Source organism: Protopterus annectens, chromosome 2.part1 (assembly GCF_019279795.1).
Source record: "Protopterus annectens isolate FY-2018-M chromosome 2.part1, PAN1.0, whole genome shotgun sequence".
Lineage (NCBI taxonomy): Eukaryota > Metazoa > Chordata > Ceratodontiformes > Protopteridae > Protopterus > Protopterus annectens.
Genome location: NC_056729.1, coordinates 1,881,436,424 through 1,881,452,282, shown reverse-complemented (window position 1 = coordinate 1,881,452,282; position 15,859 = coordinate 1,881,436,424). Strand labels below are relative to the sequence as shown.

Below are 15,859 nucleotides of genomic sequence, written 5' to 3'. Positions count from 1 at the left end.
ACTATTATTCACTTTAGTAATGGAGCCTTGGGCTAATTTGATCAGAAACAGTACTGACATAGATGGTTTTGAAATAGATGAAAATACAACATCCAAAATTCAACTTTTTGCAGATGATGTTCTAATTACATCAGCAGGATCTAATTCTTCTATGCAGTCTCTATTTGATAAAATGATGAATTTTAAAAGTATTTCTGGTTTAATATTCAATGAAGTAAAACTAAAATACTACCTATATATACACGAAAAATATTCTCATTAGTGATTTTACTAAATATGTACCCAATTCAGGTCAGATAACTTATTTAGGTATAATACTATCTAAAGATATTAAATCTGTTATATATAATAATTATAATACCTGTTTTCTTAATATACAAAATCTTTGTAATACCTGGAATAATATGTTTTTACTATGGAGGAGAGACTTACAATTATTAAAATGATAATATTCCCCAAGATTTTATACTTAATACAATCAATAATACTTCCACCTACAAAAATAATTATCAAGAAACTGAATACACTAATGTTAAATTTCCTATGGGCACCTAATAGACCTAGGATTGCATTAAAGAAACATACTAATAGCTGGTCTCAAGGGGGTATTTCTTTTCCAGACTTTAATTTATATACTATCTCTTCTCTTGTAAAAGTTATTACTTTATTAATAGAGCAGTCATATGTCACAAAATGGAAAGATTATTGGGAGCTAATTAGTATGCACTTCATGAAAATCTCCTTAACACATAAAAATATGATTGTAAATAACTCCATGTTATGGTTACTAAAGGAATTTTGTACTTCACCTATTACACCTAAACATATGGTTTGTTACCCATTAAATATTATTATTAGTTATCGTAACTTTATATTCATGCACCCTAAGTATAGGGAATGGAATTTTATTGTATTCCTATAATGTATACTCAGGGTATGCTTTTGTCATCTACTTCTGAAGGAACTCATTTAACTATAGATAATGATCTAAAGTACTGGTATCAGTTGATATCTGATAATAAAGTTAAAAATCTAGATTTCTTAAAACAAGAATTTGATCTAAGAGAAACTTGCTGGTTAGAGGTTCAGACCTTTAGACAACATCTCATTAATAAAATAGATCTAATGTCTATAACAGTTAAAGAATCTATTCCAACACTGATTGATTACTTGATATTAAATTTACAACATAAAGTTTCTGATAAAGGTAAACTTTCATACATACATAAAATTATCAGACAAGAAACTTTTACAGTGTAGATTCATACTGGAATTATTTCACTTCTATTAATGGGGACCCACCAAATCAACAAGATAAACAATATATATTGGAATCTGCTTATAGAACTATGTCTTCCATTGTCTGGAGACTTTATACATGGAAATTTTTACATAGATCTTTTTATACACCTTTGATGATGAATAAAATAAATAATAAAGATAATTTATGTAAGAGATGTAATGTAGAAATTAATGCTGACTGGGCTCATATGTTTTATGACTGTATAAAATTGAAAGAATACTGGAAGTCAATTAATGAATTTTGCAGGCTCTTTTTACAGATAATTTCATTATTTCTAAATCTCTTATATTATTCAACACACCTGTACCTCAAAGTGTTAAAAAGGTTAAGCTTCCCTTGTTATGGTCTATTCTAGCAGTGGCTAGGAAAATAATAACTAGAAATTGGATTTCAGATACACCTCCTTCGTTCAATGAATTTAAAAATGTTATGAATATAGTGTGCCATATGGAAATAAACACAATTAGGACAAGAACAAATAAAATAACATCTTATTATATTGTATGGGATAATTTACAAAATTTGTTAAAAAAATTTTAATTTCAATAGCATGGTATTTTAGTTTAATTAATTGATCTGATTGTAGTGGATGTCTTTGTAAATACTTTAGTTGTTTTGTTGAATATTATAATAATACCTATTTTTAATTACTTGTATAAAATTGTTATGATATTTCTCTTATATGTTAAAACAATAAACCTGTTTTGAAAAAAAAAAGAGGAATATTTCATACAAAGTTGTGTAAAGGGGCTGTGCTTAAGTCATCATCTTCATCCTCTTTATTATGCTTTGCTACATGTTTATTATATGTTCATACAACATAAGTTGAAATGCAGAGGATTTATTGGTCAAAAACTGTTGTGATTTTTAGAGCCCAACTATTTCTAATAAGCACAAAGAGTGTATGGAAGACTGTTTATTGCCTAATGCTTTTGAAAGGTTGGGAGCCTAAGAAGGTAAAAGAAAGTGGGATTGTCGAGGAAAAAGAGTATAGTGTATGAATATCATGCACAACTTTTATGTACTTCAGAAATGGAATCACTTAGATATAAATATAAGACTAGCTTGAAAGATCTGGTGCAGAAAATACAAAAGGTGGCACACTGGGGACATTCATTTTAGTCTGTGTATTCTGTAAAGGGAGAAATGAGACATAAAAGCTTATATGAAAGTGTGTTTATATTGTAGGCTGTGATGTGGTAGAAAGGCTGGATGTGGTTACAGATTGTATGAAAATGTTCTTTGTGGATGAAGTAAGCACTTATTTCAAATGTGAAGAATTCAGAACTTTGGATAATGATGGGCACAAGTTTTCATAGGCACAGGGAGCAGGTAAGTTCAAACTCTTTGTGTACTGTGTCTGCTATGCTGCCAATCAGGATTACAATGAATCAAGATCAATAACAGTGGTGGATTTAATGTACCTTGGGTCCTGGGCAGTTTTCAAACGATGATCGCCTCATACTTTTTTTTTTTTTTTTTTTACTGTACACAAATGTGCATGTTGTTTGGGGCTCACCTTCCTAATTGTTTTATACCACAAGACCAATCAGACTGCTATTATTACAGTTCACCGTTGTCCATAACTATCAGTTACTGCCACTTGATTGCATACTTCTCAAATGTCCCTTTTATGGTAAACAAAATGGCCATAGTACAGTATTCTAACTTTCTTTACACAAATGCATACCAGTCCTACTAAGCCAGACTAATGATTGATTGATCCTGTTGTAGTGATCAAGTTAATCATTCTAATGCACAGACAGCTCCCATACCTAGCAATTGTAGCTCTATTGTTGACTGTGTATATCTCATATCTGATTGTCGTAAAAAGAAAAAAATACAGACATAGTAATGTACTTCAGGTATGTTTCACACTAACATATGCACGGTAGCCCAAGTATTTTTACTTATTTCACACAAATACACACAAGATGCCCTTCCATATCACTATTGTAGTATTCCCTTCCATTTCACTATTGTAGTATTCATTACACTAGGGATCCCCTGCCAAGGGTAGCCCAGTGTTCAGCCAGTATACCAAAGCCTTTGGTTGTAATAGGGACATTGTACATCACACGTATGCTCCCTGCTCATGGTGTAGGGCATAAAGGTGATGTACAGATGTACCATCCTCAGAAATTCTTTGCCACCAGTCCGAACACCATCTTTGATCATCTGTCTAAATGTTCCTTGGTCTACTGGTTGCCAATCCATTTCAGATTGGGGGTTTTCTTCTTATCTTGCCTTTTCCTTGTTTGTTGTAAGGTTACAAGTCATCCAGAAAGATAAAATGCCAGTGTAGGAGACAAATTCCCCATAAGGGCCGTCATGAGTCCTGTTTGTTTGCTTAGGTGCTTCTCACAGCACAGCCATACATTGTGCCTATTTGTCAGACATTTGTCCCTAAAACTCTGCATAGTCATCTTTCCTCCTTATCCATCTACCTGGAAAACCAGTTGGTGCAGGGTGCAATGATGGAGTCATCCCAGCCCAAGGGTCAGCCGTGTGTTAAGAAGGCTAAAGAAGTTAGGTCAGATTCTACTTCTGTACTACCTCCTCCACAGCTGTTCATATCCAAGGGACTGAGGAATGTCCAATGGATTCTTGTTAGGGAGGAGATTCCCACATCGTTGATTGAGTGCCAGCAGGGGTCCAAATCTCCTAAGATTTGTAGGTAGACATCCCTTTAAAGAAGAAGCAGAAGACAAAGCATATTCCCCTGCTCCTAATGATCCTCTGCATGAATGGCAGGGTTGTACACGGTGATTATTTAATGCTGTCATGGCTTTGAAGCCCCCTCAGTGAGTCTCTGTCCCCAAACCCCACCACCACCCCGGTTGGTCCTGTACTCCACTTAAGAGGCCCAGGGCGCAGGACTCTTCCGATGAGGACTTCGACTCTGATGAAGAGCCTTTGGTCTGTTCCTCCCAGATTCCCTCTCCATTGGATTATGGTTCTGAGGAGGAGGGCTCTATAGTCCAGACTCTCCTTTTGAGGAGATTTCCTTTGGGGATACTATCTCTGGTATGATGGAATTTTTTTTAGTGAGATTACACCCAGATTTCTGATGTTCTGAAAAGGTTATATGAATTCCTCCAAATAGAGTCTTCTAAGCCCTCTACTGTTAGTCCTGTTCTTGTTGCTTTGTTGGATACATTTTCAGCTTTTCAGTCACCTGATTCTCACCACCCTTTCCCCTAAAAAAATTATTTATAACATACCTGATGACTCCTGTGTTATTTCTGTTTCTTCTGATAAGCCTTCCAATAAACTGCTTCCCTATTGCGAGGACAGTACAACAATGGAAAGATTGGGAAAAAAGTTCTACACTGCTGCTACTCTGGCCTTTCGGGCTGTGAATTACCAGACCTGATATGACCAGTTATGGTTTAGCCCTTTTATCTCATGCTTTTCAGGTTACTTCAGACGTTCCATCATCATCAGCCCCCTTTTTCCCATTTTTCTACATGGAGTCGGGGTATCACGTTCACTGTCACCAACTCTCTCGATTCAGTGCCATACTTCTGCTTTCTTCGATACTCATGCCTGACTGTCGCAGATCTTCTGTCACTCAATCCATCCACCTCTTTGCTGGATGTCCTCACCTCCTCTTACCTTCTTCCTGTCTGTCCCAAATCTTCCTCACCAGATTGCCTTCTGCTTTTCTACACATGTGCCCAAACCAGCATAATCTGTTCTCTTTGATCTTTTCTGCAATTGGAGCTACTTTGGCTTCTGCTCTTATGTCCTCATTTCTTCGTCTGTCCTACAGTGTGTATCCTACCACCACACTCAGGCACTTCATTTCCATCACCTCTAGCTTCTTAAACTGTTCTGTCTTTACTGCCCAGGTTTCTGCACCATACAGTAGTACTGTTCACACCACTGTCTTGTACACCTTACTTTTCAGCTTCTTTGGCATTCTTCTGTCATAGACTACACCTGATACTCTATGCCAGTTGGCTGCAGCCCCTCTGACTCTAGCTTTGACCTCTTCATTCAGACTACCCTTCTCCTCAACTACCCCTCCCAGATACTTGAAGCTGTTTACCTGTTCCACTATCTTCTCTTCTGTCTCTATTCTCAGCATCTTCTGATTTCCCCAATTTGCTGCCATTACCACCATCTTATCTGTGCTTAGTTTCATCTCATGTGCCTTCAGCTTTGCATTCCATTCTCCTGTCCTTTGCTGAAGTTGTAGCTCAGAGTCTGCCTGTACTGCCACATCATCTGCTTACAGCAGCTTTGTTGATCCATCCCCGCCAACCTGTTTGCTAATGTAGTCCATCACCAGTATGAACAGCAGTGGGCTCAGAGTTGAACCCTGATGTACACCCACTCCCACTGGGAACCCCTCTGTGAGGCCGAATGCTGTTCGTACATGAGTCATTAGGTCCTTGTACATAGCCTGCACTAATTCTGCCAATGTTTCTGGGACTTCAAACCACCGGAGTACTGCCAAGATCAGCTTTCTTGGGACCTTGTCATATGCTTTCTCCAAGTCTAGGAATGCCCAGTTGGACTCTCTCCTCATCTCTAGCTTCTTCTCAAGCATCTGTCTCACTGCAAACATCGAGTCAATTGTGCTGCATCCTGATCTGACTCCAAACTGCTCATCTCCCATCTTACATTCTACTACTCTGCGTATCCATTTATCAGTCACCCTCTCCAGGACTTTCATGCAATGTGATAGGAGTTTGATGCCTCTGTACTGCCCACAGTTGTGGATGTCCCCTTTGTTCTTGTACACTGGCATGAGTATGCTTATTCTCCAGTCATCTGGGATATGCCTTTCTCTCCACACTGCTATTAGTGCCCTCAGGAGCCATTTCTCCCCTGTCCCACCCAGTAACTTTGTCATATCTGCTGTGACCTCATCTGAGCCTGCTGCTTTCCCTGACTTCATCTTCCTTAGTGCTGTTCTTACTTCTTCTAGAATGAGCTCCTCCTCTTCTCTCATCGTGGGCTGTTTCTGGGGCAGAACAGCTTCTGTGGGGTTTTCTTCTTTCAGAAGCTGCTGGAAATACTCCTTCCGTCTGCCTTTGATGTCCTCTGGACTGGTGAGCAGGTTGTTGCTGACATCCCTTATGAAGAGTGTATGACTATCTTCTTTATCTTTCTGTCTTTGCCTTACAACCTGATGTTGTTTCTTTGTGCCCCTTACTGAGTCACTTTCCGGAAGTTGGTATAGTGCCTCTGATGCCCTATTCTTTGCTATTTCAACTTCTTTCTTAGCCAACCAGTAGTCCTTCCTAGCCTGGTCAGTCTTTTCTGTCTCCCACTTCTTCCTGCACTGATGACTTCCTGGACTTCTGCATTCCACCACCAGCTTTCCTTATGTACCTTATTTCCATACCTAGCTCAGCCACATATCTTTTCTGTAGTCCTAACACATGCTGTTTTTAGGCCTGCCATTATTCTTCAACTCCACCTATTTCCTGCTCTTCTTGGGGTGCTAAAGCTATGAGTAATTCCTTGAACTGTTGTACTTTCTCTCCAGTCAAGTTCCAGGTCTTCAGCCTGGTGTCTGTTGACCTTAGAGCCTTCTCTGACTACTGCTTGCAGATGATTGTGGCAACTAGTGGTTTATACTGTGGGCCATCTGTTTCACTGGGGATGACTTTGCAATCATGGATTCTACCCCAGTGCTTTTTCCTTACTAGGAGGAAGTCTACTGAGTTGCATATCGACTACTCTTGTATGTGATCTTGTGACTCTCTCTCTTTCTGAACCATGTGTTGGCTACTATCAAGCCATTTGCGAGACAGAAGTCTAGAATGGCTTCTCCTCCTTTATTCCTGTTGCCCCACCCATGTGAGCCCAGGCAGTCCTCATATCTTGTTCTCTCTGTCCCAATATGTGCATTCAAGTCACCCATTATCAACACCAATTCATATTGTCCTGCTTTATCTAGTAGGTCCTGCAACTGCTGTCTGAATGAACTCTTTTCCTCACTATCACAACCCTGCTGTGGGGCATAGGCTGAGATTATGACTACTGCCCTATCATTACACAGGAGTCTGACTGCCATGAGTCTGTCATTAATTCTGATAATATCCTTTCCTGCCTTCTGAAGCCTCTTTCTCACCACAATTTCTACATCATTTCTAGCCTGCCCTCCACCTGAGTAGTAGACTCTGGATCCCAAGCCAAGTGGTTTTGCTGCACTGCCCTTCTATCTTGTCTTTTGGATACATAAGATGTCCAGCCTTCTCCGTATCATCAAGTAATCCACTTCCAAGCTATGTTCCATCAGTGAACCTACATTAAGCATAGCAATTCTCAGTTCATGTTTGGCAGGTTGGTTGGTTTTACGTCCAGCTTTCGCTCAACAGAGCTATCCCAGGTAACCCAGGCTGGGCAACTAGACACTGGCCAGCCAGTAGCTTATTGACCCAGGGCTGCTGGGCTTTATGGCGGGCACACACTGGCCAATACAGGACATATTCACCTCCCACCGTTAGCAAGGGTCCCTGGCGTGGGTCAGAGTAGGCCAGGTCCTTAACCCACTTATCACCGGTAACAACCCCTGCCCATTTTTGGCGACATTAGTCAACATGACCGAATCAGTTAGAGCCATATTTTACTTCAGACGTTCCAGATTCTGTAATATAGGACTTCCTTCTTCTTCCCTTCCAAGAGGTAACCACCTGCTACAAATGACTGACTGATGCAAAGGGGGTGTCCTGCCTAGAGTTAAAGCAGTTAGAGGCGTAATTGGCAGTTGCTGATGGGACCTATGTAAAGTACTGGCATTCATTTAAGAAGCTGCTAGTGATATTGTGGCTTCTTAAATTAAAGCATTTATTAGCTGTAAGCAAAATGCATATTCATCCCGTGGTGGTGGTGCTGCGGTAGCATTGTCGCCTTACAGTAAGACGCTGTCTGGTTCGATTCTCAGCTAGAGCTTCTTTTGCGTGGAGACATGCTTGAATGGACGTACCTTCGTTGAAGGTTGTGCATCAGGGCTGGTAACTTGGCACGTAAAAATCAACTACCAATCATTAGCGGACCGGAGTTCCCCTGTGGCAACCCCTAACTGGGGAAAGCCGAAAGACACAAACAAACCAAAATGCATATTCAGTTACTGACACTCTAAGCTGCCCCCTCCAAATTTATTTATTTATTTTATATAGCTTTTTCTCTTTTTGATTTGCAAATTTTGGAAAGCCCTTTTTCCCTCCAGTTTGTCTGTTTAAAAACATTTGAGTCTCAGCTTCAAGGAAGACCTTTTTTTCTTTTTGCCCTTAGTATTGAGTTGAGGGGATGCCTGGTGACCTAGTTATGGCTGTGAAAGGATAACAACATATATGCATGTGTTTACTGGTTTTAGCCTTTACCAATTACATACAGAGACTCTTTAGTTATGTGCGGATTTTTAAAGTATAATAAATTGCAATTATTTCAGTGGATACAGATTATTTTCAGAGGGTTTGCAGGTAACTCCTATGCTGCTTTGCTCTGTGAAAGTAGTTGTGCAGTTAAGAATGGGAAGAGAAGTTTCACCTTCCAAGTTATCAAAGGTAATAAAAAAGAATGCATTTGTTAAAGCTGTATTAATGGCGTTAGTTGTCATTTGCTCATAGTCATTGGTGTAGCAATGACTATGTTTGAGGTTCAGGTCATCGCCCACACTTGTGAACGTTCTGACGGTGCTAAAGGCTGTCAGCTAAGCTGGTACAGCTTTTTAACTTAAACTTCTGCTTTTGCCAACACTTCTAGCCAGATGTTCTTCAGTTAAATTGATAGCATTGATCTGCAGCAAGTAATGTCATAAATGTATTTATTTCTGAACCTTAATTCCCTAGTGAGTGTAGTTGCTTTTTCTATTTAGATATTGCACTCTTAGAGAAGAAGAGGTCAATTCCATGGAAGGAAATGGTTAGCAGATCGAAACGGTATGTAGTCTGTTCCACTTCCCTTTTCTGTCATGTTTACTGTTTTGTACATAGATGATTGAATTACAGTTAAATTATCAAGTGTTCCAAGTTAAGATTCTTCCATCATGCATTGCTGTCATTCCTTCAGCTCTGTTTTACAACAGTTGCCTCCACTTCTGTTCTCTGTACCTGTCTGCTTGTAGCATTTGTAAAAACATTTGCCATCACCCATTTATCGGGACATCATGAGAGCTATACAGATTATCCCTGAGAACATAAATCTGTTAAAAGGTTGGAGCACATTGGCTCTGTTTACTGCACTTGACACACATGTCTTTACTAATGCTGTCTGGCCATTAGACCATATTCCACTAACTGTAGACCTGTTTTGCCTGTATTATGTATACAGTAAATAGTATTGTATTCACAGTGATTGGGGATCTTAATCAGTCAGAACTGACTGATCAAGTCCTTACCAATTAAAATTATTACAGTACGTAATGTAATGTTTCTACAAAGGAGTAAGCACATTGTATTCATATCCCTGCATCTCTAAATATAGTAACAAAGTGATCACATAACACTGAAGAAATGAGCATGTATCTCATCAGTACATAACTTTGATCTGAATTCACATTTTAGTTAGCATTTATCCAGTGAAATGTGATGTCATATCACTGCTTTGATAATCTCTGCAATTGACTACCTGAATACATTACATAGGAACAATACTTGGCAAGCAGAGGTTCAAGTCTGTCACCCAGAGACATTGAGAAGAGAGATTTCTTACAGTACCTGACAGACATGAAGGATAGTAGCAGTCGAAAGTTCCTCATGTGGGGTGTGCCTGGGTAGTTTTGTGTGCAGCCCGCATCACAGCTGGAAGAAAGCATCTGCATATTGTGCCATTCCGTATTTTCATATCTGATGGTAGCCTCTTAGGAAATGTCATAATGAAGTAATATCTTTACATTTCAGAAACTCCATAAGGTAGGGACTTACCTTAGTTAGTTGCATGTCAGTGAGGCTGGCATTAGTCCAAAGTCAGTTTTAACTGTAACAACTGGTTTAGGTGGATTAGTGAGACTAACAAGGACAGTTTAAAGGGGCATACCACTTGCACTCTGTTTACTTCACTGGAGTAAAAAAGCATGATTGCCTTCTGCTGGTTTCAGCAGTGTAGGTAATTACTTAGTTTGCAATGTTCAGCAGGATTGACACTATTATTCAGTAAAGCTGCAGAATCCATTCTGCTACTGTGGGGAATTCTCGCATATTGTTTTTAGTGCACTTTTCATGTGTCTTTTAGGCTTATTTTTGTTTATTACTTTTTAATTTGTTAACCAGGTAAGCCCACTGGCCACAATAACACACTTTCAGGGGCAACTTGGGTGCACAGTCTGGTTAAATGACTTGCTCAGAGTTACAGATTAAGAAAACGGAAGCTGAAGGAATCAAGCCCTGGACTACATAAAGCAATTGATTAGCAACTTGTAGCAGTAATCCTCAGTGATAACTTCCAGGCAGATTAACTGAAACTGGTGCAGTGCAGTATAATGTCCAGCAAACAAGGGAGAGAATTAGCAAGTAAACAAAGTAAGTAAAGACATTTGATTGATATTAGTCAGACTGCAGACGTTTGCAGCTACTTGCAAGTCTAAAAGGATGACAAAGTGGATGGGAGTAGCTCTCCAAGTCTTCACAGTAACTCAGAAAAGGACAGCTCCGTTTTGTAATGTTGGGGGGGGGGGGGTCTTAAAAAAATTGTTACATCACAATACACAGTAATTACATTTGGACTGTGGTTACAACTGACTTACTGTATAGTAATGTAATTTACATAATGTTATGGATCATGTGGCTTTATTATGAAACTGATGTGTGTTTTGGGACACACCATTGTAATACAAAATATGTTAGAAATGCAGTTACATGCAAAGTACTAGATCCAGCAAGAGTGGGCTGCTAACAAATTAGTTGCAGCAATAATATTAGCATTTTGATGCACCAGTGGTAATATGTTTATTAAATACTAAATATCTTTGTGGTAAAAATGTAGTCCTCTTAAACACTGATCAAATGGAAAAGCAGCCTCTACAATGTGCAGTACAGAAGAAACCTAATATTTCTGAACCAAAATTCTTCTGTCTAAAAATAGCCACACATCTGTCATTCATTCTGGTATTGATCTTCTGTATTAGAAGATATTGTATTTCAAAACTTGTGGGATGGCCTAATTCCACTCCAGAGTACAAGCTAAAAACCACCCCACTACCACCTACATGCAATTTGTAGGTGTATACTAGCCTAACAGACAGTGGGGCCTTTATAAGCCTAACCAAGCATCCCAATTGTATCCTGCAAGTTTATGTGCCTTAGAGGTTATTTCAGGGGGTATCTGTTAGCTAGGGCAAGATTCACAGGCTATCTCTGTCCATTAGAGACATAGGTTCATAGGTTCATACTAGGCTATCTGCCCTAGGGTATTTATAAGCCTAGCCAGAGTGTATTTGGCTTTCGCCACCCATTTTAAATTAATTTTGCTATGCCCTTTTTCGAGGTTATAGGTTCATAGGTTCATACTAGGCTTTAGGTGCTAGACGCAGGTTGTATTGCCAGTTTCCCTTCCACTAGTCCAGGCTTCTTATGAATAGAGTTAGGGAAGAGCTCTGCTTCACATGGATGGAAAGCCTGCTCCGAAACTTATCCTATTTATTTCACAGGCAAAGTTTAAATCATTAGATCAAGTAATTCTGGTGCTCTTCATTTTGAGGATATGCAAAACAGCCATCAGAGTGGGATCCAAGGATATCTTATATACCAGGCATAGATTGTCTCTCAACAGTCTGTAGGAAACAAAGTATAGAAATAAGGCTCTGAGGCAATCTGCTAAGGACATGCTGTTTACTCTCTGTATTGTTTTTGTAAGGAGCCATTGTGGATGTTCCAGTTGTTGCATGTGCCTAGTCAGTTACAAACCAAAGGGAGCATTGTACTCAACAATGGGTGTAATGAGGGCCAAATACAGTGGAATTATGGCTTCCTTGGACCCAGATGCCATGCCCTTGTTTGAAAGTTGAGAAACACAAAATGATTGCCTTACTAGTTTAGACACATGTTGCCCGAAAGCCATGATCTAATGTTGTCAATTTTCATTCATTCCTCAAGAAGTGAGTTGGATCTGACTTGGCCACTTTTTACAACTCATGGATACTGGAAACTCTCGAGCTCCTCCCTTATACCCATAATGCTCTAGTCCCCTACCATACCTCAGATCTAGTTTCCCCCCTTCGCATACTGATGGCTTTGTCTGACATCATTTAGGTAATGACTGCAACAGTGAATACACTCGAACATCTACATTTATGGTAAGTGTACACAATTGTACTTTTCTCCACTTCCATTGATAGTTTGGCAAGCCAAGCTCTCCTCCCCTGTACATCACATTATTTTATCTTCCCACAAAGCTTCCACTTAGAAATTTACAGAAGTAAATGGAAAATATTTGCTTTTGAGGCACAGCAATGACGCACTGATCCCTTTTCAGCAACAGTACCTAAAGTTTTTGACTACAGTTTTTAATGAAGGGGCTAGCTCCTCAACTGTTAAAGTACAACTAGCTGCCATTTCTAATTTTCACATAGAAGTAAATAATTCCCCCTTAGTGTCTTCAAAACTTTGCAAGACTTTTATAAGCAGAACTTTTCTTCTTAGACCCCCTTTTAAATATGCAACTCTACCGTGGGACTTGAATTTAGTTTTGCAAGCTTTAACTCAGTCTCCATTTGAACCATCAGAGAAGTGTGATCTAAAACTTTTAACCTTGAAAGCTATCTTTCTAGTAGCCATAACCTCTGCTCAGAGTCTCTGAACTTCAAGCCACGTCTTTGAAGCCCCTGCATTTAAATTTCCATAAAGATAGAGTATTGTTACAAACCAACCCGTTTTTCCTTCCTAAGGTGGATTCAGAATCCCTCCAGTCTGTCAGTCTCCCAGTTTTCTTTCCAAATTTCACGGCCAAAGGAGAAGATTTGTCGGATGGTTCACAGACAATTACATTTTTGTACACACAGAACAGATAATTAAAAAAAAAATCAGATCAATTATTTGTCTCCTTTGCAGAATCAAAATTAGGCAAACAGGTTACCAAAGTAACTTTAGCCAAATGACTGATTACATTTCCTTTGTCTACAACAAATTGGGTTTGTCTTTGTCAAAACCTTTAAGAGCCCATTCATCCAGGTCCATGGCCACTTGATCAATATTTCTGTCCATATCTTCCGTATATGATATCTGTGCAACTGCAACTTGGGATAATCCTCAATCCTTCATTACTCATTGCAAATTGGATCTGGTCTCAAATAGAAAAGAAGCATTCAGCTCAACAGTCTCAGGAATATCCTTCTTAGAGCCCTCCCTGGGTTTAGGTAGTTGGGGACTTTGTCCCACTTTTTGAAGAATGAATGAAAGTTAACAACATCAGATAAAAAGTAATGTACTCACTATAATGTTCCATCTGTTGTCCATTTTAATTCTTCCTCAACTCCCCTGCTTCCAACCCCCTAGCATTTTGTTTGAGACTTCTGGAAGAACAAAAAGATACTAGGGGAACCAATGTTCCTGTCTTTTGAGAAACCAATATTGATTTCTCATATTATGATTGTTTCCAAGTCTTTAAAAAAGCAAAAAGATCAGCAAACAAGATCTGACTAAATTAAATGAGCCGGACCCAAACCGTACACACAAGAATCGTGTGCATCAGAACGAGAGATTGGGATTTTATGGCCACAGTCTGTACACTTGTTAAATCCTGAAGCCTTTCTGTGAAAAATACAGCATTAATAATAGAAAGGAAAAACATTTTTTATAAAGGAGAGAAAGAAAGAAAAATTACCAACCATGGTAATTGGAAAAGTGATTACAAGAGTATCGGTTAAGAGCAAAGGAGAAACGATCATCAACAATGGTATGCTAAATTACACTGATTAAGTGTAGGAAGGATAAGGGAGGAATATATAATATAGAATGTAACTGGAAAGGATAGATGTAAATATAAATGTCATACTTAATTCACAAGAACAGCACTAAAGCTTAAGAGCTAACAGACACCACGTCCATACGTGAAGGCGGCAAATGAGATCTGAGGTATGGTAGGGAACTAGAGCATTGGGGATAAGGGAGGAGCTTGAGAGTTTCCAGTAACCATGAGCTGTGAAAGATAGCTGAGTTGGATCTGAGGGCTGGATCAGAACCCACTAGTTGAAGAAGAATCAGAACGGACAACCCAGATGGAACGTTATGTTGAGTAGATAATTTTTTTTGTTATCTACATATGTACCCAAATTCCTGACTACTGGTTCTACTCTTAGGGATGACCCCCAAATGATGAGATAATTCCTTAGGGTGACTGACTTCTGAAAGGGTACTGTTATGCATTTATTGGCATTGAGTTTTAAGCTGTTGCTTTGGCACCAGCCATTTATCTGCGTTAGTCCTTCCTGTAGGATGTTAGTGTCTTGGTTGCATTCAATGACTGCTCCTAATTTGCAATCATCTGTAAACTTGCTCAGTCAGAGGCCCTTGACATTGACCTGACTTCCAAGAAGTAGATACCAAAATTGTGCAGACCCAGCACAGAGGCCTGAGGGATTCCACTTGTGGCCAGCCTCTTTGTGGAGGAGGTCTCCCCCTGTTCTAACTACCTGGGTCCTATATGAGAGCCAGCTGGCAATTTTGCACATATCATAGGCGCTTATGTCTATATATCCATGAATTTGTTTACAGTGTCTGAGTAGGGTTTTGTGTCATATGTCTTAGTCAGGTCAAGGTAGGCAGTATGCACCATTTTGCCCTCATCCAATGCCTTGGTAACCTTGTCAAGGAAGTCTACCAGATTAGGTAGGCATTATCTGCCCTTGAAACCAAACTGGGTTGGATCCAGTGTTTGAAGGTTTTCCTGTGTCCTTAATAATCATTTCCATAATTCTATGATCATTCTTTCATCAGATTTGTGGGTTTGTGGCTGCTGAGGGCCATTGATGACCTGCCCTGTCTGGAGGCTATGGATAAACAGTAACGCCACTGGTACCAACTGGTAATGTTTCAAGCTATACAGGAAATATTCTGGGATATTATCAGGGCCCATCGATGCAGTGATTTTGGCCTTGGAAAGCACATCTAAGACCTGCTCCCTAGTGATAGTTTGGGGGGGAGGGGGTTTGATGGTGTTTCCTGGGGACAGCAGTGGGAAAGAGGGGGATAAAATTAGACAGCAGATTTGCTATTTCTTAAGGCTCAGTATAGGTGGATCCATTTACAATCAGTTCTGCATGCTACTTTGTGCTGCCTTTGAGGTTTCAAACATATCTAAAGAAAGCCTTAAAGTTGTCCTTTGCCTGGAAGGCTATCTTTGCCTCAAGACTGGCTTTAATAGACTTAATATGTCCTGTTAACAACCCACTGCTAGTTACATAACAAAAATGACCAAAGTCCAGTGACCAGCTCTGAGGGGGGGGCATCGGACCCTTGTCTGACCCCACTCTCCCTCTTGGAGCTTCGGCGCAGGTGAGCTCGGCTCCCACATCAGCCTTGGAGCCATCACCCTCGGTGTGGTAGAGGTCTCTCAACTCTTTGGAGCCAGGGACACTCTTGGTCTGGGAGCGTGGTGCCTTCG

The 15,859-nt window shown here is 39.7% G+C and overlaps 1 protein-coding gene across 1 annotated transcript in view; it reads left to right on the top strand.

The window, feature by feature from the left end:
• LOC122794679 (Alstrom syndrome protein 1 homolog) overlaps positions 1-15,859 on the top strand; it is a 239,043-nt gene that overhangs the window by 142,631 nt on the left and 80,553 nt on the right. Inside the window, exon 2 of the mRNA XM_044063308.1 lies at positions 9,141-9,204. Within this exon, the coding sequence (XP_043919243.1) occupies positions 9,141-9,204 (64 nt within the window). The remainder of the gene's footprint in view (positions 1-9,140; positions 9,205-15,859) is intronic.